Source organism: Trachypithecus francoisi, unplaced genomic scaffold (assembly GCF_009764315.1).
Source record: "Trachypithecus francoisi isolate TF-2019V2 unplaced genomic scaffold, Tfra_2.0 Lachesis_group7, whole genome shotgun sequence".
NCBI classification, from domain to species: domain Eukaryota; kingdom Metazoa; phylum Chordata; class Mammalia; order Primates; family Cercopithecidae; genus Trachypithecus; species Trachypithecus francoisi.
The window spans coordinates 56,164,189-56,190,107 of record NW_022681472.1 but is presented as its reverse complement, the minus strand read 5'-3'; the positions used below and the strand labels follow the sequence as shown (position 1 = coordinate 56,190,107).

Below are 25,919 nucleotides of genomic sequence, written 5' to 3'. Positions count from 1 at the left end.
TATTTAATTTAGTTTTACCATTTGCTTCCATTATAATTTGAGAGTTATTTTTCAATGGAAAATAAATGCAACTCCCACAAAAGGAAAGTCATCTTCAAGAGGCCTGACAAGCTGTTTTCAAAATGTGTGAATGCTAGGTACATTTAATTTCTTGATATATTACAGAACTTGCCTAATACTGTTATGGTTAGGATTGAATACATATGAATGTGAAACACCTCCGTAGGAAGCACTCAATGAGTGTTAGTGTAAGAAAAAACTACTAGACAAACTGCTCTAACTTTTGTCATCAGATTATACATTTATGAAAACGTTTGGTCATATTATTAAAGTAATGCTGTTTTTCTTTGGAATTTGTGTAAATTCAGTAGACTTGAATGTTTAGTTCTAGGGGAAGGACATCTTAGCTTTTCCATTTAAAAAATACTGAGAAGTAGCATAAAATGTTGGTACTTTAACATTTGAGTACACATAATGTGCCGTGAACTAAACTCTCCTTTTCGCTGTACCCCGTAACCCTACCTCTCCTGTCTTCCTCTCTTCTCTCCCCATCTCTCTTCACAGACACACAAACACTACATATGTATAATCTTATTTTAATCTCACAACTCTTATTTATTATTTCCTAGTTTTGGGTATATATTTTGACCAAATGTCAGGTGGCCAAAGTCAGATATCTCCATCATAGTATGATGAACTTCTGGGATACAAGAATAAATGGAAGTTTTAATTTAATTTTTAAAAACTAGCAATCAAGGGCAGGGCACTGAATGGAGATTTGTTCAAATCCAGCCCTGCCCCTCAATGACTGGCCAATTCACTTTATTTCTTTTAACTTCAGCTTCATTATCAAAGTGGAGGAATTACGATTATAAGTAATCATAGGGAGTATAGAGATAAAGTGCTCTAAGATAGCTATCTTAAGAGATTGGAGTTATGAAAAATTAAACAATGAAATCAGAAATGAAGCCAGGAGTGGTGGTTCACACCTGTAATCCCAGCACTTTGGGAGGCCAAGGCCGGCAGATGAGGACAGGAGTTGGAGACTAGCTGGCCAACATGGCAAAACCCCATCCCTACTAAAAATACAAAAAATTGAGGCTGGGTGCGGTGGCTCACACTTGTAATTCCAGCACCTTGGGAGGCTGAGGCGGACGGATCACTTGAGGTCAGGAGTTTGAGATCAGCCTAGCCAACATGGCAAAACCGCGTGTCTACTAAAGATACAAAAAAAATTAGCCAAGCATGGTGATGCGCGCCTGTAATCCCAGCTACTTGGGAGCTTAAACCTGGGAGGCAGACGTTGCAGTGAGCCGAGATTGTGCCATTGCACTCCAGCCTGGGCAACAGCAAGACTCCATCTCAAAAGTAAATAAAAAATGAAATAAAAATACAAAAATTGGCCAGATCTGGTGGCTCATGCTTGTAATCCCAGTTACTTGGGAGGCTGAGGCATGAGAATCACTTGAACCTGGGAGGTGGAGGTTGCAGCAAGCCAAGATTGTGCCACTGTGCTCCAGCCTGGGTGGCAGAGTGAGACTCTTGTCTTAAAAAAAAAAAAAAAAAAAACTGGCAATCAAATATTAAATGTTCGACATGATAATGCAGGATTGGTAATTTCCCCTGCACTACCAGCTATTAGTTTGCTCCTGATAAATATACCGTGTGTGTATATATATATTTTATACTGTCTGTTTTAAAAATTCTAAATAGATGTTCACTTTAACATCAACACTATTCATATAATTCAAGAGAAAGTTTTATAGTAATGTATTTTATAGGAGGAATACTGTATTTGGTATGAAGTTTGGATAAATCTCAAAAATCTTGTTCTCTATAAGCAGCCAGTTTCGATGCGCTTAAGTCTCTAGACTCAGAACTGTAAGGAATTATCATCTAAAAGCAATTTATGAAGCTGTTTTGAAGTTTAATTATCGAGAAGATCTGAACAGAGTTAGAAATAAAAGGAAAAAATTGAGAAGAAAATATGCTTTAGGTTCACAGTTTTCTCGCCAAACCCCTTCATGTTTTTATGGAAATTGTACCAGATTTTGGAACTTGTCATGAAATTTTTAAAGGGCAATATTGATTGTTCTGCTTTTAATTCTTGTCAAGAAGAAGCACTTTTTTTTAAACTTAATTCATTAATTTTTTTTTTTTTACTTAAATCATTAAATATTAGGTCAGTTCTTAAAAGTTTGTGTAGTGCTGTGAATACTAGTATATTGAGCAGCCTTCTACAAAGGTTGGAATTATATGTAACTGAATTTCTATTAATCTGCCTTGTGTATTTTTATAAATATTATTTGCTCAGAAACGATGTATTCTTCCTAAATTTATATAGGTAAAGTACTTTCAGTGTTCATATTAGCTGTAAATTGTTTTCCTATTTAATTATTTGAAAGTTAAGCATGTACCTAAATTTGGCTTTTACAGTCATCACACTCTTGCAACATACTGGACATTTAAGTTAGCCAGTAAAATTTCACCATATAAAGTATTTGTATTGTTAAGTTATGTCTAAAGTGCCAACCAATATTTATTTTAAGATGAGTATTCAGATATTAATATTCAGTCCTAATAACATACATTATTTATATTATTTATGTAGAAATGATAGTCACTTGTATGATCACGTGGTCAGTAGTCAAGCACAAGTGCAGGGCTATGAGAAATGTCATCAGAGCAGCCATTTGCTTATTTGGCATTCTAAAGGCCAAGGCCAAAGCTGAAGATTATTTTGGTTGAATACTGAGGCTAAGCCAAACTAAAGTGAATGCCTGTTTTACGTATGAGAAAACTTAGTTGTAGGGAGATTATGTAATTTACTTAAAATTACACAGATAATAAGCGGTGGAAGTAGAATTTGAACTGGCCATGCTAAAACCTCTTTGCTGCCTTTGTAAATTGTAACCAACTTCAGAAAATAGTTTTGGCTTTGTCTCCTGCATACACAGATTTCCCCATTCTGCCCCTCCTCTTTCCTTCTTCCTTCCTTCAATAAAAGGTAGGGAGAGAAAAAGTTTGGAAGAGAATGCCATTTCCTTTTCACTGACATTATTGTTTTAAAACAAAGACTACACTTTAGTGTATAGATACTTTAGATTATAACTTTGATTTTAAAAAATGAGGTCTTTCTTCTGTATCTGGGACTGCAATGAATAAGCTGTCTTGGGAATTTTAAAGCTCAGGGAAATGAAGCTTTGTTAAATGACCCATTGCTGATTATACATTGCCTTTAATTCAGTCCTGTTTGAACATGTGTGTGATAGAGAATGGTAATTAGATAATTGGTCTTTCAGAAATAAGATGGAATTTAAGATGTGTTTAAAGAGTATGTGGTACTTGGGAGGCTGAGGTGGGCAGATCATGAGGTCAGGAAATCGAGACCATCCTGGCTAACATGGTAAAATCCCGTCTCTACTAAAAATGCAAAAAATTAGCCGGGCGTGGTGGTGGGCACCTGTAGTCCCAACTACTTGGGAGGCTGAGACAGGAGAATAGCTTGAACCTGGGAGGTGGAGATTGCAGTGAGCCGAGATCACACCACTGCACTCTAGCCTTGGCAACAAAGCAAGACTGTCTCAAAAAAAAAAAAAAAAAGAGTATGGTACTAAGGGACCAACAAGTCCAAAAATGGAGGGAACTCCTTGACTCTTAAAATCCTGCACAATTTTATAGAGTATCTTGAAACTTAACTGCAATCTCAGTTACAGTTATTACTTAAATTTTATTGCCAGCTCTGAAAACTCCCCTAAATTTCCAGGCAAAAGGAAATATTTAGTATTTATAAAAGACATGCATTGATAAAACTTGATTGTTGCTGCTTTCAAAGGGAACTAGAAACTTCTAGAAATTTTTAAAATGAAAGTTTTATAGAGGTAATGGTAGATTCACATGCAGTTGTAAGAAATAATTCAGAGATCCTATGTACCCTTCTCACTGTATGTCTCAGTGGTGCCATTTTGCACAAGTTATAGAACAATATCAGAACCAGGATATTGGCATAGATACAATCTACCAATCTCACTCAAATTTCCTGATTTACTTCTAGTTATTTCTGTGCAGTGTATTTAGTTACATGTATTTTATCACGTTTAAGTTTGTGTATCCACCACCACAGTCAAGATACTGAACCAGTTCCATCACAACAAAGATCCCTCATTTTACTCCTTTTTTTTCTTTTTCTTTTTTTTTTTTTTTCCGGTACAGTGGCGCAATCTTGGCTCACTGCAACCTCTGTCTGCCTCCCAAGTTCAAGCAGTTCTGCCTCAGCCACCCAGGTAGCTGGGATTACAGGTGTGTGCCACCACGCCTGGCTAGTTTTTTAAATATTTTTTCGTAGAGATGGGGTTTTGCCATGTTGGCCAGGCTGGTCTTGAGCTCCTGACCTGAAGTGATCTGCCCACCTCGGCCCCACAAAGTGCTGGGATTACAGGTGTGAGCCACCGTGCCTGGCCTATGTTGCTCTCTTATAATCACATGTACTTCCCTCCACTCTTTCCCTGCCCCAATCCCCATTCCTAATCCTTGGCAACCACTAATCTGCTTGAATTTCAAAAATATTATATAAATGGAATCATACAGTATATAACATTTTGAGATTGACTTTTTTCACTTGTTGTAATTATCTGAAGATTCACCTAAGGTGTTACTTGTGTCAGTACTTTCTTTATTGATGGTAGTGTGTATGCACTATAGCTTATTTAACCATTTACCTTTTGAAGGTCATCTGGGCTCATTCCAGTTTTGGTTATTATGAATAAGGCTGCTGTGAACATTAGTGTACACGTTTTTGTGTGAGCACAAATACTCATTTGTTTGGGATAAATGCCAAAGAATGCCTAGAATTTAAGTCATAAGTTTTTAAAGTGTCAGAAATATTAAGTCAGAGAAAGGTGTTCATGCTAGTCATGAATCTACCGTTCTCAGTCTTTAATCTGAAGCAAAAAAAAAAGAAACTAGTTTTTGTTTTTTTTTTTTTTGGCAGGAGATTGGCACCAAAGACCACTTTTGCCATGTATCTTACAAAGAAAAATGTGTGACTTCTGCATACCTACAAGATTATCACAAAATTTATAAATTGGCACAGTATGCCATTACCTGACAGTTAAAACTTACCTTTAGTCATTACATTTTTAAACAGGCATTCTTTTTTTCTTTTAACTTTTTCCACTTTAATAAGTAATTGTAGAAAATCAGAAATGTATAGACATATAAACAAGAAAATTAAAACTCAATACCAAGAAAACCATTATTAAGATTTTTGGTGTTTTTCCTTCTAGTCTTTTTTTGTGTGCATACAATACTGTATTAATTTAATATGGTTTTTTATAAAATTGGGATTAGGCTAAATGCAGTTTGGTGTCCTACTTAAAAGTTAAAAGTTGAGGGAGACGGGCAAGAGTTGAAAAACTACCTGTCAGATACTGTGTTCACTATTTGGGCAGCAGAATCGTTAGAAGCCCAAACCTCAGCGTCATGCAATAGACCATGTAACAAACGTGCACATGTACCCCCTGAATCTAAAAAAAAAAACCCTGAAAGTTAAAAATTGAACTTTTAAAATATTTTACGCCATTTATATATCTTCATTCGTAAACTTCATTTTCCCCCATTTTTATATTGGTGAGATTGTGCTTATAACTGTTTGCTCATGTATAAATAGAAAATGTTTTTCAGGAATAATCGTTAGTTGGATACTTATTGAAATGAGTATCTCTTGTTTTATGTCACATTTTAAATCATTTTTCTTGTTCTTTCAAGATATGCTGTGATAGCATTTGGATGTGCCAGCTGTCCAAAATTAACTTGTGGGCGAGAGGGCTGTGGAACAGAGTTTTGCTACCACTGTAAACAGATTTGGCACCCCAACCAGACCTGTGATGCTGCTCGACAAGAGAGAGCCCAGAGCTTACGTTTGAGAACTATACGTTCTTCATCCATTAGTTATAGTCAAGAGTCTGGAGCAGCAGGTATTTATGTCTAATTTTTTCTAATGAAATATTTGACACAAAACACTAGTTATTTTAACTTTTTAAAGTTAAGTATTCCTGTTTTCCTTTCACTTGCCAAAAGTGTTTTTAAGTGCATTTCTATCCCAGAAGCACTCATTCTTTCCTGTGGAAGAAAGTGGTTCTGAAATTAGAAAGATTTTATTGTCCAAGAAAAAAGGAAAAAAGGAAGTGTCATGATAATTTATGTAACTGATAGCCAAAGATGGTCTGAAACTGTTGATTATAAAGGTATCTGTCCAGGTGTGGTAGTCACGCCTGTGATCCCAGCACTTTGGGAGGCGGAGGCGGGCCAACCACTTAAGGCCAGGAGTTTGAGAACGGCCTGGTCAATGTGGTGAAACACCATCTCTACTAAAAATAATTTATATTTCTGCCAGCAGTGTATTGAGATAATCATATACTTTATGCTACTGGAAAAAAAGTCTCATGAAGCTTTAACACAGAATATTCGACATTTAATACTTTTATAACGTAAATGTATTTTTATACTTGTTTGCTGATTGATTTGTTTCTCTTTCCTAAAGATTTCTGGAACTCAGTAGTATTAGTATTAATTTGTAGGTATGGATCCAGAAGCAATTCAGAGAGGACCTGAATGTACCTAAACTGTTCCCTAAAGAGTCAGCAGTAGCCACTGGGTAGTTCACTTGGAAATGATATTCCTCTCCTCCAAGTAGGGGGTGTGTATTTATTGGTCACAGAATACATAGTCATATAGAGCAAGAGAGAATGACTCTGGAATCAGACTGCCTGAATTCAAATCCCACATCCTCTGCTTATTCCTTGTGCAATCTTGAGCAAGTTACTTGTCTCATCTTTATTTATTTATTTATTTTTTGAGACGGAGTCTCGCTCTGTTGCCCAGGCTGGAGTGCAGTGGCTGGATCTCAGCTCACTGCAAGCTCCGCCTCCCGGGTTTACGCCATTCTCCTGCCTCAGCCTCCCGAGTAGCTGGGATTACAGGCACCCGCCACCTCGCCCGGCTAGTTTTTTGTATTTTTTTAGTAGAGACGGGGTTTCACCGTGTTCGCCAGGATGGTCTCGATCTCCTGACCTCGTGATCCGCCCGTCTCAGCCTCCCAAAGTGCTGGGATTACAGGCTTGAGCCACCGCGCCCGGCCATTGTCTCATCTTTAAAATAAAGATACTGGCCAGTCATGGTGGCTCATGCCTGTAATCCCAGCACTCTGGGAGTCTGAGGCAGGCAAATCACTTGAGATTAGGAGTTCAAGACCAGCCTGGGCAACTTGGTGAAACCCTGACTCCACTAAAAAAATACAAAAATTAGCCAGGCGTGGTGGCGGGTGCCTGTAATCCCCAGCTACTTGGGAGGCTGAGGCAGGAGAATCACTTGAACCTCACAGGAGGCAGAGGTTGCAGTGAGCCGAGATTGTGCCACTGCCCTCCAGCCTGGATGACAGAGTGAGACTCCGTCTCAAAAAATAATAATAATAGTAAATAAAGATACTAGTAATGCTTATATCCATATAGTTGAAATATTTCCTGGCTCATAGTAAGTGCTTTTGCTATATGAGGTAGGGGACCTTAGAGAAACCAGTCACTTTCTAGAGATTTAAGTATGTCTGGGCTATCATTCAATTAAAAAATGACAGAAATGGCTTTTATTGTTTTTTAAAATAAAGATCATGATTTAGTTATCCAGGTGAATATTGGTCTTCCTCAACGTAGCCACCATGGGAGTTTTTGTGTTTATTTCAGCAGTACTTCCCTGGAATGCCTCATTGGCATAACCTTTAGGTTACGTCAGTTTAATATCAGTTTGATTTCTGAGAATGACTAGAAGTTCCTTTAGAGCTAAGTCTAACGGCTAGAGTATCATAACAGGTTGGATTATTGGTTTCAGATAGATGCAGAGTGAGATGTGACTATATGATCATGAGTGATTTTTCTTTTATATAAAGGAGATTTGAAGGTAATTATGAAAGAAAACCTTACCAAATGCTTTGAGCCAAACAATAACATTGTTGGAATAAATAGTCTCAAGGTGATTGTTTTAAAAAAAACTTCATTTGGAATTTGTTCCATGTTTGTTTAAAAATCTTGGTGCAATCGCTCACACCTGTAATCCCAACACTTTGGGAGGCCAAGGCAGGAGGATCGCTTGAGCCCAGGAGTTCAAGACCAGCCTAGGCAACGTGGCAAGACTCCTTCTCTACAAAAAATTTAAAAAATTAGCCAGGCATAGTGATGGGCACCTCTGGTCCCAGCAAGCCAGAAGGCTGAGGTGGGAGGATCGTTTGAGCCTAGGAAGTCAAGGCTGCAGTGAAATGTGTGTGCCACTGCACTGCAGCCTGGGTGACAGAGTGAGATCATGTTTCCAAAAACAAGAGGAAGAATTAAAAGTGCAGTGAGGGCCGGGCGCCGTGGCTCGTGCCTATAATCCCAGCACTTTGGGAGGCCGAAGCTGGCAGATTGCTTGAGCTCAGAAGTTCTCAAACTTCAGCAGCCTAGGCAACGTGGTGAAATCCCGTCTCTACTAAAAATACAAAAATTAGCCATGCGTGGTGCTGTGCACCTGTAGTCCCAGCTACTTGGGAGGTTGAAGTGGAGGATTGCTTGACCCCAGGAGGTGGAGTTGCAGTGAGCTGAGATCATGCCACTGCACTCTAGCCTGAGCGACAGAACAAGACCCTCTTTAAAAAAAAATTTAAAAAGTGTAGTGAACTTGGCTTATCACAGACTTGTAGAAAGTTAAAAAGGAAGCTACCATCTAAATGGTTTTATTACTCTTATTCCAGATATTTTGGTATTGTTTTCTGTATCATGATATGCTGAAAAACTAGTTTTACTTTTATTATTTATTAGTATAATAATTAGTTGTTTTTTTTCCCTAATTGGTCACTGAAGGTAAATGTGTGCTTAGTTACATAAGGTACACTAATATTTGTGTTTATAAAATAATACAATATTTATAGTATAATGTTTATATTTGTCTTTAAATTGTGACAGTAGTGCATCCACTTGAGGCTCTTTCTTATAACTACCAGGTTTATGCACTTGGAGTTAAATTTTAAGTGAACCACGTATGTTTCATTTTTGTTACTGTAGTTTTCCCATTTTATAAAAATAAACTATTTAATTGGCTCCCCACTCCTGCCTGTGTCCCCTTACCACTACCACCCTAAGAGATAATCTTTGTTAACATTTGAGGACATGGTGTTTTATAACCTGTTGTTTTTTCTTAATATGACAGTGGCCCATATTTTAGCAGTAAACAAAAAGATAAAGAAGACAAAAGCTTAGCCAAACACTGTAAATAGAAATGGGAAGCTTTTTCATATGAGGGAACTGTGGCTTAATTGATTCTTGGGGAATGGGGGATCAACTGACCTTAAACAATTTCATTTAGCATTTTTGCATTATGAGAGTATTTGGAGAGAAATATGTCATCCTATAATGTGCACAGTAAATTTTTCCTAATTTGTTGCTTTGAGGAAAGACACAAAGCAAACTGAACAGCCTTTCATAGGTAAATAAGTATAGAGAGTGAAAGATGTGGGTATAAGTATATAGAGACCTATCAAAAATACATTGCTTGTGGTTTAATTCTCTAACGTGTAATTTTAGCATATTAAAAGGCTTTTTTATGTTTTTAGAACCATAGGAATAAATGGGGATGTTACCTTAGTTTGTTCCAAAGATTGCATGCATCAGTACCAAAGCTTGAGTCTTTTTACTCCCCCATCTTATTGAGATACCTACTACTTGAGCATACTCTGGTATGAGAAAGTTTATCGATTAACATGCTGCTTAAGCGGATAGGATTAGCATTTCTTTAATTTGGTATACTATGTGTTGTATCAGGCATAAAAGCCAGCTTTTTTTAGTCATACCCCAATGTTTAAAATTGTTAAGTGCAGACTTTATGTTCTTTTATCATTTAAATCATGACATGAATATTTCTAATTTGTATATTCTAGTAATTATCAGTTGTCTGGTCTGGCTGCTTAGAGTATTAGTTTGCTGAAAATTGCTTGAATCATTAAAATAAATACTAATTGTGAGCATTGACCAGATCTTAAGTTTAAAAAAAAAAAAAAAAAATCTTTGGTCCTAGAAGAAGCACTAAGGAAACCTGAATTAACTGATAAAGCACAGGTAAAGTTTGACCATAAAACTTGTAGAAAGAATGGAATATAGTTTAATGCTTTATAATGTAAGACATTGGAGCAAATACTTAGATTCAGTGGTTAGCACTATAAATATCTTTACTAGACTGTGAGTAGTTGAAAAATATAGCTGGCTAATAGTAATTACAAGTTGCTATTTAAACGGATGCCAACATGCAAAATAGTTATAATTTTCCTAAAGTTATGTTATACTTGATTTTAACTGTGTGACACCATTGTGCATTGTAACCATATTATTATACAAGGAGCATATACCAACAACAGTTGAGTAAACGGGTGAATAAATGAATAAAAAGGATAAACACAACTAATTTAAAAGTCATGAGCATAACTAACAATGATTGCTTTTATTCTGAAACTGTTTTCCATGGTTTGTAACATTTATAGCCATATGACTCTTCCTTAATCTCTTCCTTCCTTCCTTGTATTTTGGGTACTGATTCTTTGCAAGGTCCGTCTCTCTTTCGTGTGAAGTAAAATACTGGGAAAAGGCTGCTTTTCTAAAGATACCTGTTTTACTATTTTTATAGTGCTTATAATTGATGTAATTAGAATAAATAAATTCATAGTCCTTTGGATATAGCACCTCAGATTAATATCAAATTGTCACCTCCTGTTAGTGTTCATTCACTAAAGGAATAGTATACAGAACGTGTACATTTGAATTAAGGGAAGATGGTTAGAAAAGTTCTAGAACCAGGAACTACCACTCAGAAGACTTCTGTGGGACCAGGACAAAGACAAACTTTACATAGTTCACAATTTGCTAGAGCTGCCCTTGATTCTCCTTTCTCTTTTTATTCTTTTGTTATTCTTTGTTCTCATTGTTTCACTACTATGTTTAAAAAATGTTTATAACTTGATATTTTAATGTAAAATATGTTCTCTTAGAAGGGAAGAAAAAACGCTTTATATGCTAAAAACAGCAGGCTGAGGCTATGAGTTAACAAACTATCTACATCTTAAGATTTTTGGCAGTACTACAATTGGTAAACTGCCAGAAGTTATTTTTAGACCAGTTTTATATGCCTAATAGATTTGTCTATGTTCCCAATAGCTGATGATATAAAGCCATGTCCACGATGTGCTGCTTATATAATAAAGATGAATGATGGGAGCTGCAATCACATGACATGTGCTGTTTGTGGTTGTGAGTTTTGTTGGTTGTGTATGAAGGAGATCTCAGATTTACATTATCTAAGGTAAGCTTATAGGAGGAGCTATTTATATGTAAATGTAATTTTATATTGTAAGACAAAATAACTTGTCTTAAATTTGAGTTTTATAAGATACTTAAAGGGATTGGTTTTATTCTAGTTAAATAAATTTAAAAGAAACCAAGTTATTATGTTAGTCATTTGGAATTAATAACTAGTCAAAATAGGAAATGGGTATTTCCTTTTTTTGTTTTTGTTAAACTAGAATGCTGGTAAGTATGTAATACCCTGTGTGATTATGCTAGACCATAAATACTTTAATTTAATTTTCCCATACATAAATTTTATCATTTAGGCTACAGAGTGAGTTTATGATATACTCAGATAATTAATGCCTAAAAATAAGCATGTTTTGCATTAATTTACTGTTAAAAAATTAACGTAAGGGTTTGAGGGTAATGGAGGACTAGGGATAAATTTTTAACCTGAATCTCAGTTATCAGTATCTTGTTAATATAATTTATAGTGGTTCTTACCTTATACTTCCATTGAATTTTCCCGTATATAAATTTTATCATTTAGGCTACAGAGTGAGTTTATGATATAATCAGGTAATTGATGCCTAAAAATATGTATGTTTTGCATTAATTTACTATTAAAAAACTGACTTAAGGGTTTGAGGGTAATGGAGGACTAGGGATAAATTTTTAACCTGAATCTCAGTTATCAGTATCTTTTTAATAAAATATATAAATTATAATATAATTATAATATAATATCTAAATTATATATAAATTATAATATAATAAATATATAATACATAATAAAATATAACATAAAATAGGATATATCAGTATCTTGTTAATATAATTTATAGTGGTTCTTACCTTAGTTTAATGAACTCAGAATTTAAAGGGGAAAAAAACTCCTAACTATGAGAAGTTTTTAAAAATAGTCATTGCTTTAATATATTATACTAATTTGTTATTGTGGTGTTTTGCAGCAGTTATTTACATTATAATTTTTTCCATTAGTCCATCAGGATGTACTTTTTGGGGGAAGAAACCCTGGAGCCGAAAGAAGAAAATATTGTGGCAGCTGGGAACACTGGTTGGTGCTCCTGTTGGAATCGCTTTAATAGCTGGCATTGCTATTCCTGCAATGATTATTGGCATTCCTGTGTATGTGGGCCGCAAGGTAAAATGCATAATTCTTGTTAGTCCATTATGATATTCTAAATCTTTAGATGTATTCTTTTAGTATTGATGATTTTTGGGTTTTTTTTTTTTTTTTTAGACAAAGGGTATCTTTAGTTTCCTCAGTATAAAACAGTTACTCTTTTTTCATAAATGTTTAGTATTTGGCAAGCATATATAAATATGTATAAAGCAGACTTGCTTTAAAATGTTCTGAATCTGAAAATTTTAGTATGTTTATATTATAAAACTTTGAGTATAAAATATTGAAGGATACACACCTGAGATTTTTCTATAGGTATATCCTTGTAAGGTCAGGTCTATGAGATCTTTTTAATGAAAGTTAATAGCTAAATAACACATGCCCTCAGGGAAAAACTAATTAGCCAATTCTTGAATTATTTCTGCTGCAGTGCAAAGCTTGTTTTTTGGATTACTGCTGTTAATAAATATGCTGTTTTGCAAATTATTAGAATCTTGTGAAAGTTCAAACACTAGTGAGTACCACTGGCCTCTAATTGATGAATTATATTTCATTAACTAAGCAAATAGTTCTTTTGTTAAGGATTAATGGGATAATTTATGAGGTCCTAAGAAGTCTGTTGTTGCCTAAATTAATAGAATCTCTGTATTGAGAAGAAACTTTCAGTAGGAGTTAGCTAAAAGAAAAAAAAGAAATTTTCTTTGGTATCCAAGAAGATCAAAAAAATTAAAACTTTTTTTAAAAAATAAAAAGAAATTATCTAATCCCAACCTTGTACCCAGGCAGAACAAAGGGATAGCAATTTTTAAAAAGGGAATTAACAGGCCGGGTGCAGTGCCTCATCCCTGTAATCTTAGCACTTTGGGAGGCTGAGGCTGGAGGATCACCTGAGGTCAGGAGTTCAAGACCAGCCTGGCCAACATGGTGAAACCCCATCTCTACAAAAAATACAAAAAAAGATTAGCCAGGCATAGTGGCAGGTGCCTCTAATCCCAGACTCGGGAGACTGAAGCAGGAGTATCACTTGAACCCGGGAGGTGGAGGTTGCAGTGACCTGAGATTGCACCATTGCACTCCAGCCTAGACAACAAGAACAAAACTCCATCTCAAAAAAAAAAAAAAAAGGAACTAACAAGCAGGGCATGGTGGCTCACTCCTGTCATCATAGCACTTTGGGAGGCTGAGGCAGAAGGATCACTTGAGGCTGGGAGTTGAAGACCAGCCTGGACAACATAGTGAGACCCCATCTCTACGAAAAATTTAAAAATTATCTGGGCATGGTAGTATGCACCTGTAGTCCCAGCTACTTGAAAGGCTGAGGTGGGAGGATTGCTTGAGATGGGGAAGTGGAGGCTGCAGTGAGCTATGATCATGCCACTTCACTCCAGTCTGGGGGATAGAGCAAGATCCTATCTCTAAAATAAGAAAAGGCTCTAAAGGTTTTCATACCATGTCATAGGTGTTGTATGTACTTTTACTCATTTTAACCCTGCACCAACCTCGATATTTTGGTCTCTGTGTGTTAAAATATTGAGATTTAGGAAAGGTTATGTGATATATCTTCAGTTACACAGAAGCAGAGCTGAGATTTGAACTCAGAGGCATGAATTCTTAATATGAGTTCCCTGATTAAGTTTCATTAGCTATTTGGGAACTTCAGTCATGGGGAAACCACCAACTCATGAATCAACCCATTCTGTTGTAAAATGGCTACTAATTGTTACAAAATTGTTATGTTGAGTCAGATCTGTTTCCTTTTGTTTCATTTATTTCTGTTTCTAACTTCTGGGACCACACTGGGAATAAGGTTGATCCTCTTCTGTAAAACAGCTGAATTTTTTATATTCACCTTACATTTTATAATCAGAAAAATAACATATACTATTTCTTAAAAATTAGTTTTGGGACTGATGACAAACATATTTATAAGCCACATATTTATTTCTGAAGGTTTTAAGTAGTCAACTTGAACTTTAAAAAATGTTGGGCTGGCCGGCCGGGCGCGGTGGCTCAAGCCTGTAATCCCAGCACTTTGGGAGGCCGAGACGGGCGGATCACGAGGTCAGGAGATCGAGACCATCCTGGCTAACATGGTGAAACCCCGTCTCTACTAAAAAATACAAAAAACTAGCCGGGCGACATGGCGGGCGCCTGTAGTCCCAGCTGCTTGGGAGGCTGAGGCAGGAGAATGGCGTAAACCCAGGAGGCGGAGCTTGCCGTGAGCTGAGACCCGGCCACTGCACTCCAGCCTGGGCGGCAGAGCGAGACTCCGTCTCAAAAAAAAAAAAAAAAAAAAAAAAAAAAATGTTGGGCTGTGTGTGGAGGCTCACTCATCTGTTATCCTAACACTTGGGGAGGTTGAGGTGGGAGGATTGCGTTAATCCAGGAGTTTGAGACCAGCCTGGGCAACACAGTGTGACACCTTGTCTCTACAAAAAAATTAAATAATCAGCTGGAGTGGTGGTGCATGCCTGTAGCCCCAGTTACTAAGTAAGTTGGGGTGGGAGGATTGATTGAGCCTGTGTGGTTGAGGCTGCAGTGAGCTGTGATTGTGCCACTGCACTCTAGTCTGAGCGACACAGAGAGAGACCCTCTTTCCAAAAAAGAGAGAGAAAATAAAAAAATTCAAAATATAGTAGCTGATTATAATTTTTCATATAGTTATTCAAATCAAGGTTTTGCTGAAAACAAAACTATTTATTCAGGTACTTAGAAATAGAAGGGAAAGAGAGACTGTTGTACCACATGTACCTACAAATAATTTATAGAGGAGAGATTATTTACCTCATTGTTTAGGTCATAGGGTACAGTTACAGGTCTCCTTTTTTTAAACATGTATCCAAAGATTTGTAAATGAATGAATTAATTTTCCATTGAAATAATGTTCTGTGGTGCTTTGGGATCCCAATCAGCCCAGGAAAACCTACTAAGTCAATAAAGTACCCAAAAGCTGAGCCTTCACTTAATGAAAAGTAGAGAATGTGGCAAAAAATAGTAAACAGAAAATTTAAGTTGAAACAGAAATAGTGGAATGATGTGATCACTGTAGTCGAACATTGGTGCTTGAGGCTGAAAAATTTTCTAGAAGACTCCTTTCTTTTGGCAGCCTGCCTTTGCAAGTCTGCTCCATCCGTTGTGCCTCTTCTCTTCTTCAGTGCTAAGTTTCCCAGGAGTGGGAGTGGGGAGGAGCAGGAATTAGCTGCAGTGCTGAAGGATAATGAAAGGTACCTTGGGAAGGTCTGCCATCTCTGCCTGCATGGACTGTGTAGGGAAATGAGGAGGCTCATTGACAAGGAACCTCTAGTCAGTGCTGGGAAATGGGATTCTGACTAGGAAATAGAAAGGTTTCTTGTCCCATACATGCATCACCCACCTCCCACCCCAACTTTTCCACTGTTTTCCATAACACTCATCATACTTTACAGCCTTCCAAAGGCCAAAGGTATTATACCATGTAATAATAGATTATTTTATAAGTCCCACCTGTAATATTGTTTATAAGTTATTTTATTTTAGAGGGTCCACATACTTTTGAGGCTGTTTTGATTTTGTCTTGAAACGGGGGGAAAATGTACTTTATTAGCCCTTGCAAACCATGAAAATAAAGATCTCAAAGTTCATGTAATTTCACAAGCCACTTTTTAATCACTGCTTCTATAATGATATCAAATTCTACTTATTAACACCTGTCCTGTACAGAGATTGCTGAGTGAATTCAATCCTGTCCTCTGGTAGCCATTATTTATCATCTTTTTTCTTTCTCTGCCGTTTACTTTGAGCTATAAATGAGAGCCCTGGAATTTGAGTCATTTGTCAATATTTGTCTTCATAAAAAGGATCTGAGAAAAAATAATACTGTTTATTCATACTTGTTTATTAGAACTGCTTTTTAAGGTCAATTTTTAAAAAAGAAAACTTCCCTAGAAGCCAATTTTTACCATTTAAAGAATCTTCTTTAGAAAGAAACCTTTAGAATGCTAGAATTATCCTGTTAGTGAACCATGTAACTCATAACTGTGTTCAAAATAATAAATCTTAATTTCTTCCTCTTTGCTCAATACATAATTACACTACTTTTGATTAAAATTATAAAGACTACTTTTACTCAAGACTTTTAAAATTAAGCACAAAGTAAAATCCATTAAATCACTGTCTAAAGCAATTTATTAAAAAGGAGCAAATTATTTGTGAGAATATACTAATAGTTTAAGGACACTAGTAGGTTTACCTTGAACTAGGATACTCAGCTACGAACTTTTATGAAAAATCACTTTAGTAAGTATAGGTCTTTTTCAACTAGGTTAAATTGTAATGTATTTTCTCTTTAATCCCCCACCCCTGTTTTTATTAATTCAAGATTCACAATCGCTATGAAGGCAAGGATGTTTCAAAGCACAAACGGAATTTGGCCATAGCAGGTGGTGTAACGTTGTCTGTAATCGTGTCTCCAGTAGTAGCTGCAGTGACTGTAGGTAAGAACATGCTGGAAAGTACTAATTACCTAAAATTTTATGGAGTTAAAGTTTTATGGAAAGATTTTTTAAAAGCAAAGTGTTTGAAGATAAGACTTACCTTTTTGTTTTTTAATTTGAGGACAATTTAAATTGAGCCTACAGTAAGTCTTTCCTTGGTTAAAAGTATTAGAGATTCAAGAGCCTAGCCTTAAAGTAGTTGGTAAATTGTTAGTGGCTGATACCCTTCCGCTCCAACTCCACCCCAAGTACAGTTCAGAGGCCTGGCACTTCAAAAGAGAAAAGTTTACATCTCTCTCTTTTTCTCCTCATGTGCATTACCTGAAAGGCTGGGAACCTTGAATTTGCCTAACAACTGGGTAACTCTACTTTTGGCAAATGTTCCAGCCAGTTCTTCAGAACCCTGGCACTTTTCTCTGCATGCCTCTGTTGAAAGGACTTTCTAAAACTCATGTTTCTGTAAGTTATTTTGTTGTTTATAATGACTGATTTAATTTCTCTTTAGGTATTGGTGTTCCTATTATGTTAGCTTATGTCTATGGCGTTGTTCCCATTTCTCTTTGTCGAAGTGGAGGTTGTGGAGTCTCAGCAGGCAATGGAAAAGGAGTCAGGATTGAATTTGATGATGAAAATGATATAAATGTTGGTGGAACTAACACAGCTGTAGGTAAGTCCTTTAAGCAAAGGAAGAAAATGTGCTTATTAACAGTGTGAGTATTGGGAAGGCCAGATATAACATGCAGGTCAGAATTTCCATTGCCCTCCTTTTACTAGGCCTAATAGCATTCATTCAGAAGTACATCAGTGAATAAACTGCCAAGGAGGAGTATGGATGAAAGAGGTGGGGGTAATTCTGGGTACCTGACTTCTAATTGGAATATAATATCTTAGATATCATAAACTTTTCATCTTAAATTTTGCCTGAAACATTACAAATAACTAAGTAAGGGATATGAAGAGGAATACAGTTCATAAAAGAAATATGGATGACCAATAAGTCAAAAATATCTTCAACTCAATGTTATTCAAAGAAATGTGAATTAGGACAGTAACAAGCAAAGATTAAGAAGAATAAAAAAGCCTTCATAGACTGTCCGTAGGAGTATGTCAATAAACCTTTTTTAAAAAGTGCATGTTCTGTATTCTAGCAATTATTATTTTAGAAATTTGTCATAGGGAAATAATCAGGCAGATGTGTAAAGATAATGCCTACTTTCTTACCTCTCATTTTCTCTTGAACTGACCTCAATCAGATTTTTGTCCCTACCACTCCAGAATTTCATTTCTACTATTCACTAAAGCAGAGTCACCAGTGGCCTCCATGTAACCTAATACAGTGGTCAGTTCTTGGTCCTCATCTTAATATAGCAGTATATCTGACATGGTAGAGACTCTGCCCTTGTTGAAATACTTCACTTTTCTTCTGGGAAACCACTTCTTACCGTATTTTCTGGCTACTCCGTCTCATTCATCTTTGCTGGCTCATTTTCCTCTTCTGACCTCTAAATGTTTGTTACCCGGAGCCCAGTTCTCAGAATTCTTCTCTTATGTATCTACACTTTTGCCCTAGATAATCTCATCTATTAAATAATATATAGACTGACCTCTCCCCTGAACTTCAAACTTGCATGTCTAACTTTCCTCTTTAATCTGCACTTGAATGTCTGACAAGAATTTCAAGCTTAACTTGTCTACAGCCAAATTCCTTGCTCTTAATAACTCTTCTTCCCTCCATCCTCCTTAACTCAATAAGTAGCTTCTCCATTCCTCCTGTTGCTTGGACCAAAAACCTTCACTTACAATGCCTCCCTCTTTTCCCTCTTACCCTACATCTGATTGATCTGTCAGCACATTCTGCTGCTTCCTTCAATATTTAGCCATAATCCAACTACTTCTTACTCTCTTCACTACCCTTCTCTTAGACCAAGCTACTATCCTCTTTCCTGGGCTATTGTAATAGCCTCTTAACTGTTATATCAACTTGTCAGCTTCTATTCACTGTTCCATAGTGCAGCCGTAGTCACATGTCTAAACCCTGTCAGATTATGACTTTCTTACGCTCAGAACTTCCCCAGTGGCTTCTAACTGTACTGGGGAAGAAAATCCAAAGTCCTTATCATAGCCCAAAAGGTCCCACGTGATCTGCCCCAACTATGTGTCTGAGCTCATCTCTTGTCACCCTCCTATTTTAATACCATTCTTGCTTGATTTTTGAGGGTGCCAAGCATGCTCCTACTTGTAGGCTTTTAAACTTGCAGTTCTCTGCCTGGAATACTCTTTCCCTAGAACATTTCATGACTCACTTTTTTACTTCATTTGTCTCTACAAGTATTACCTTATTAAAGAGGCCTTCTGTCATCATATAAAATGGCTCACAGACATGTACGTACATGCACTTCTCATCACTCTCCTCCCCTTTACTCTCTTGTATTTTTCCACGTAGCATTTATCACCATGTGATTGGGTATATAATAGGAACTCAAATATTGGTGCAAATAAATGACTCCTTCAATACAAAATGTGTGAGAGGTACTGTAAAATTGGAACATAGTGTTATCACATCTTAATAATAGCTTGTAGACAGAACTGTGGGATGTATCTAGAAATCAACTTTTAGCCTATTGTTATTGACTTAGAGAGTAATAAGCTCTTTAAATGACACCCTTAATGAAAATTGTCACATAATTTTCCTCTAAAGTCAGCTATATTTTTTAACAGATTCTTTATAGAATTCCTAAATCTGGGCCGGGCGCGGTGGCTTAAGCCTGTAATCCCAGCACTTTGGGAGGCCGAGACGGGTGATCACAAGGTCAGGAGATCGAGACCATCCTGGCTAATACGGTGAAACCCCATCTCTACTAAAGAATACAAAAAACTAGCCGGGGGACGAGGCGGGCGCCTGTAGTCCCAGCTACTTGGGAGGCGGAGGCAGGAGAATGGCGTGAACCTGGGAGGCGGAGCTTGCAGTGAGCTGAGATCCGGACTCCGTCTCAAAAAAAAAAAAAAAAAAAGAATTCCTAAATCTGGGTTTTTGAAAAAAGAAATTAGTGACCATTTAAAATTGTTGGCTCTTTTCCCACTGCTTCTAGTGGACTAGCCTGAAAAAAAAATTTTTCCATGTCTGTGTATATTTTATACCTTATAAAATGCCCTCTCTGAAATCATGGAGGAATTTAAGAAGGAGAAAATTGATAATCATACTTACTTAGTTTCTTTGGAATATTTGCATTTAGACACAACATCAGTAGCAGAAGCAAGACACAACCCGAGCATAGGGGAGGGAAGTGTTGGTGGGCTGACTGGCAGTTTGAGTGCAAGTGGAAGCCACATGGATCGAATAGGAGCCATCCGAGACAACCTGAGTGAAACGGCCAGCACCATGGCACTAGCTGGAGCCAGTATAACGGGGAGTCTGTCAGGAAGTGCCATGGTAAACTGTTTTAACAGGTGTGTGTTTTGGCTTGGTTTGGTTCTGCCTTCTGGTAACTACAAATTATTAATTAGGTGAGAATTTTGAACATAAAGCATGATGATTATATATAACCCTACTATGTCGAGGTTTAAAATAGTACTGTTAAAAATGAAATTTGGGGCCAGGTGCAGTGTCTCACGCCTGTAATCCCAGCACATTGGGAAGCCAAGGCAGGTGGATTGCCTGAGCTCAGGAGTTCGAGACCAGCCTGGGCAACATGGCGAAACTCCGTCTCTACTAAAGAAATATAAAAAATTAGCTGGACTTGGTGGCATGCACCTGTAGTCCCAGCTGGTCGGGAGGCTGAGGTAGGAGGATCGCTTCAGCCTGGGAGGTGGAGGTTGCAGTCAGCCGAGATCACACCATTGAACTCCAACCTAAGTGACAGTGAGACCCTATCTCAAAAAAAAAAAAAAGAAAAAAATTTGGTGGTAGGTTTCTAAGTCTAAGCAATAACATTCTGCCAATTTTTTCACTGTCCTTGTCAGATTTTGTATTATAAATCATTGCTGCAGCTGCTTCAATAGACATTGAAGCAAAGGCAATACTTAAGCCTAGATCTTACCTCTGTGGGTGACAACAGCCGATGTTAGGAGATGGGACTTCGGCTGAGTCCTGGGGAACAGGTGGAGTCAGGACATCCAGGAATGTGTGAACTGGGACCGGGATCATCAGCTAGGGTCCTTTTATGTATTAATGCTTGCTTACTTTATTCTCACCAAGTGTTTTATCAATAGCCATATAGATAAGTAGGAAAAATTATCTTCCCCTGTTTCTCTTTAATTCACTATTTTTCACTTAGGCTTAATAGCCTTGCCTTTTTTAAATGTAGGGGAGAATACATGAATTAAAAGATAAATTAGACATATTTATCTTATTTTTAGGTAGTTTGCATTTTAAATACAAACTCTTACGTTATAGTGGTATATATTACCTCTTTTTAAAAAGGCAAATGTTGGCTGGGCTCAGTGGCTCACACCTATAATCCCAGCACTTTGGGAGGCCAAGATGAGAAGATAGCTTGGGGCCTGGAGTTTGAGACCAGCCTGGGCAACATAACGAGACCCTGTCTCTAAAAATATATATAAATAAATAAAATATTAAAAGGCAGGTGTTATTTATAGAGCTATTTTTTAATATAGATGCCCAGGATTTTTGGATTCATTGGTCTGTCATGTTTAATGATTAATACTGTATTCTAACTTTGTGTTTTGCATTGAAACATTACAAAGTGCCGTATCCTGAGTGAGAATAATGGAGTACATTTAAGTGAAAATCCTTTGTGTCTTTTTTGTGTTATTTTATTAGTACTTTACTTGGCAGACAGCTAATTTTTCCCATTTTATTTGGATGACTGGTACTATGCAGTGTGCTGCAGTAGAATTTAAATTAAATAAAAGGAAATTTTTAAAAAATGGTTCCTAAAATAGCTTCTGGTTACTAGGGTTCTTAACTGAATTATTTAAAGATACATATTACAGTAGTGCTGATATTAAATATAATTTTGGTGATTTCATACCCCCCCTTTAAGGTTGGAAGTACAAGCAGATGTACAGAAAGAACGGTACAGTCTAAGTGGAGAATCTGGCACAGTCAGCTTGGGAACAGTTAGTGATAATGCCAGCACCAAAGCAATGGCAGGATCCATTCTGAATTCCTACATCCCATTGGACAAGTAAGGAAAAAACTGTTATAAAATCGAGTATTTTTAAAATTAATTTAAAAGGAATAATTCCTATCATTAGACAGATTACCAGTGAAAAGTGACTACCAACTGTTAAGTTCGCTGAGAAAAGGAAACAGTGAGCTGTCCAGAGTAGGCAAATCTATATAGCTCATAAAGTGGATTTGTGGTTGCCAAGGGCTGGGAGAGGGAAGAATGGGAACTAACTGCTAATGGGTTCAAGATCTCTTTTTGGGATCATGAAAATGTTCTGAAGTTAGGTAGTGGTGATAGTTGCACAGCTCTGATCACAACTAAAAATCACTGAATTGTACACTTTAAACGGGAGAATTATATCTGAATAAAGCTGTTCTTTAAAAAAAAGCATAGTGTCTAGAACAACATAAGCAATAAATGTATTTACTACTATTTTAAAAAATTGAAGCATTATAAAGAGTTCTCTTATATCAAGTACATTTTTTAAGTAGATATGTCCTGCATTAAGATGTTCTCATAGCTTATGTATAGTCTGAATTTTCCACACAGAAACCCCTGCCCCCAGTCATCTGAACAAAAAGAAGTCAGCAATTATGTTTGAATTTGTTCCTCTTATATTTTCAGAGAAGGCAACAGTATGGAAGTGCAAGTAGATATTGAGTCAAAGCCATCCAAATTCAGGCACAACAGTGGAAGTAGTAGTGTGGATGATGGCAGTGCCACCCGAAGTCATGCTGGTGGTTCATCCAGTGGCTTGCCTGAAGGTAAATCTAGTGCCACCAAGTGGTCCAAAGAAGCAACAGCAGGGAAAAAATCAAAAAGTGGTAAATTGAGGAAAAAGGGTAACATGAAGATAAATGAGACGAGAGAGGACATGGATGCACAGTTGTTAGAACAACAAAGCACGAACTCAAGTGAATTTGAGGCTCCATCCCTCAGTGACAGTATGCCTTCTGTAGCAGATTCCCACTCTAGTCATTTTTCTGAATTTAGTTGTTCTGACCTAGAAAGTATGAAAACTTCTTGTAGTCATGGTTCCAGTGATTATCACACCCGCTTTGCTACTGTTAACATTCTTCCTGAGGTAGAAAATGACCGTCTGGAAAATTCCCCACATCAGTGTAGCATTTCTGTGGTTACCCAAACTGCTTCCTGTTCAGAAGTTCCACAGTTGAATCATATTGCTGAAGAACATAGTAAAAATGTAATAAAACCTAATGTTGATTTATATTTTGGTGATACACTAAAAGAAACAAATAACAACCACTCACATCAGACAATGGAATTAAAAGTTGCAATTCAGACTGAAATTTAGGCCCATAAATGCTGCAAAATAATTACCACTGTACAACTGTGTTTCAAGCTGGTTGAACTACATGTGACTTCTTAAGTTTCAGGTTACCAGCAAAAGCCAGGTTTCATTATCATAATGCAGATACATTTTCTGTGTTCAGCAAGGCATTGTGTGTCATGTGGATCTTAGTTACCAAACTATGAAATGAAGGCTTTAAAAGTGCATTATTTTAAGGACAATAAATTTGAAGAGCAAAGCATGTTTTGTGTGTTTGCCACAAAACATTGCTTGAAGCACATACTTAGATAGAAATTGGTCTTAATTTATAATCAATATAAAATACTAATGCAATTCTACAGCATTCAAATGAAAACTTGAGGCTTTAGGGATAAGTGGTTAGTGATATTTTATTGAAACCACTAAGAGATAAGTTTAAAGGAACTGCATAGGTTACTCTCAGTATATGATACTCTTTGTAACATTTCTATTTATATCTGGGTATAAATTTCATTTTTTTTCTTCATATGCAATGTGGTTATATAAAGCTTAAAGCAGCTCATTTGCTACCATTTGGATACTTAGACACTTTGAGCAAGATTGTGGCAGTTTTTGCACAACTTTGAAATAGAAATACCTGGTACTCTATCTTGTATATTGTTGATGCCATCTTAGAGGAAAAATGTAAAGGTAAGTAAGCATATGACAGCAACAAATAAGATATATAAAACTACAAAATAAAGTCCCATTAGGTTATAAGTATTACAAAAAAACCACCTTTCTCTAAGGGGAAATTTGTACCCCATTGATTCTTGGTGCCTTTGGGTTTGACTGGGTTTTAATGGCCTAGTTATTTGAGGATTTTGCTGTGTTGTTTTCCATGTCTTCTCTGGTCACCTTGGATTATATAGAAAAATACAGGAAATAGATAAACATGAATGTGATTAATAATAATGCTGAAAAAGTATTAGCCTACCAAAGACACACTCAGGCTTTAGTGAATAACTTTACATAACCTCAATTTTTAACACATGCGTATCTTCTCCAACCATGAAATCAAAGCACGGTGCAGAGCTTGTACCAAGTACAAAAGGTCCATGTATGATTAGCATTATTTTCTTTTGCTTTTGTTTATGGACAATGTTCAGCTGACATAAGCAGAAGTTGGCCAAAATACTGCCTGTACTGTTAATTTCCTGTATAATTCACTTAAATAAAAGCAGGTTAACCTCAATGATAGCAGTTAAAATGTTCTATCTTATGTATTTCTTTTAAGTATTACCATTATGGTGCTACTGAGCGTTTTCTTTTGGTAAAAAGAAAAATGCCATGGGCTGCAGTCTTCTTCCATCACTTTTCCCTACCAGGTCCATTAATATGCTTATAACACTAGTGCCAGTTATTTTATTTGATAATGCTTACGGTATTTGTATATTTGTTTGCATTCCAATTTTGTTTAATAATGAGTGTGTAAACTGCATACGTTAAATAAATGTAAATACTAATGTATTGCTGCCTTCTGGTGTGTGCACAAGTGTTTTATTATAAGAATGGGAATATTCATTGGCCCTGTGGTAGTATTCATAAATATTGCAAGCCTTTGTGATTATTCTGCCTTTTGGTCTCAGCCCAAAGGAAAACATTTGCTGAACTTTTCAATAGTGTTAGAAACTACCCTTTTTTCCTAATTCCTGCTTTTCCACCAGAAGAAAAGATGCCATATACATCAACATAATTTTTTTGAGTAAATTGGTTGAATTTAACTTGAGTAAATATATCTATCATTAAATTGTGAAGAGAAATCAGTATTATAAATCCTCATCTTAGAAAAGTGGAAAGATCAGCTAACCTGGGAAAAGGGGAAAAAAGTAAAAAGATCTTAAAAGACTGTTTTAAGAGATTCTCTTCTAGCAACATTAGATTATGAAACTGGAGCCATTTAAATTCAAGCTAATTGTAATCAGATGCTTTCTATTCTTGTAGCCTCTGTAAAATGCATAGATGGTTTTTCTGTTTCTCTGGTATATAGTTAATACTTCATGAAAATACTATTTTTTTGTTCCTTTTTTTTTTTTTTGAGATGAAGTCTCACTTTGTACAAAGCCCAAGCCTGGAGTGCAGTGGTGCGATCTTGGCTTACTGCAACCTCTGCCCTCTGGGCTCAAGCAATTCTCACGCCTCAGCCTCCCAAGTAGCTGGGATTACAGGCGAACATCACCACACCCAGCTAATTTTTTTGTGTGTTTTAGTAGAGACAGGTTTCACCATGTTGCCCAGGGTGGTCACAAACTCCTGAGCTCAAGTGATCCGCCCACGTTGGCCTCCCAAAGTCCTGGGATTACTGGTGTGAACCACCATGCTCGACCAAAATAATCTTATGAATATGATGACTGCCTTCTTGACATTTCTTTAAAAGGCTAAAGATGAAATGGAAAGCTAAATGATCTTCAGAGGAACACAGCAAAAATAGTGCCCTATAGGAGGTTGGTACATTCATTCACCCTACACCTTCTTCTGGTG

At 36.6% G+C, this 25,919-nt stretch overlaps 1 protein-coding gene across 2 annotated transcripts in view; it reads left to right on the top strand.

Moving 5' to 3' along the window:
• The window catches only part of RNF19A (ring finger protein 19A, RBR E3 ubiquitin protein ligase), a 55,437-nt gene extending 30,522 nt beyond the window's left edge, over nt 1–24,915 (top strand). The window contains exons 3-10 of one of the 2 annotated variants that reach the window (XM_033202993.1): nt 5,767–5,975; nt 11,226–11,370; nt 12,360–12,522; nt 16,862–16,976; nt 17,482–17,643; nt 20,210–20,423; nt 21,980–22,123; nt 22,733–24,915. In XM_033202993.1, coding sequence (XP_033058884.1) covers nt 5,767–5,975; nt 11,226–11,370; nt 12,360–12,522; nt 16,862–16,976; nt 17,482–17,643; nt 20,210–20,423; nt 21,980–22,123; nt 22,733–23,423 — 1,843 coding nt within the window. In that variant the 3' untranslated portion in view covers nt 23,424–24,915. The remainder of the gene's footprint in view (nt 1–5,766; nt 5,976–11,225; nt 11,371–12,359; nt 12,523–16,861; nt 16,977–17,481; nt 17,644–20,209; nt 20,424–21,979; nt 22,124–22,732) is intronic. The other variant, XM_033202994.1, reaches the window with a different exon arrangement.
• Nucleotides 24,916–25,919: the final 1,004 nt, after the last annotated feature.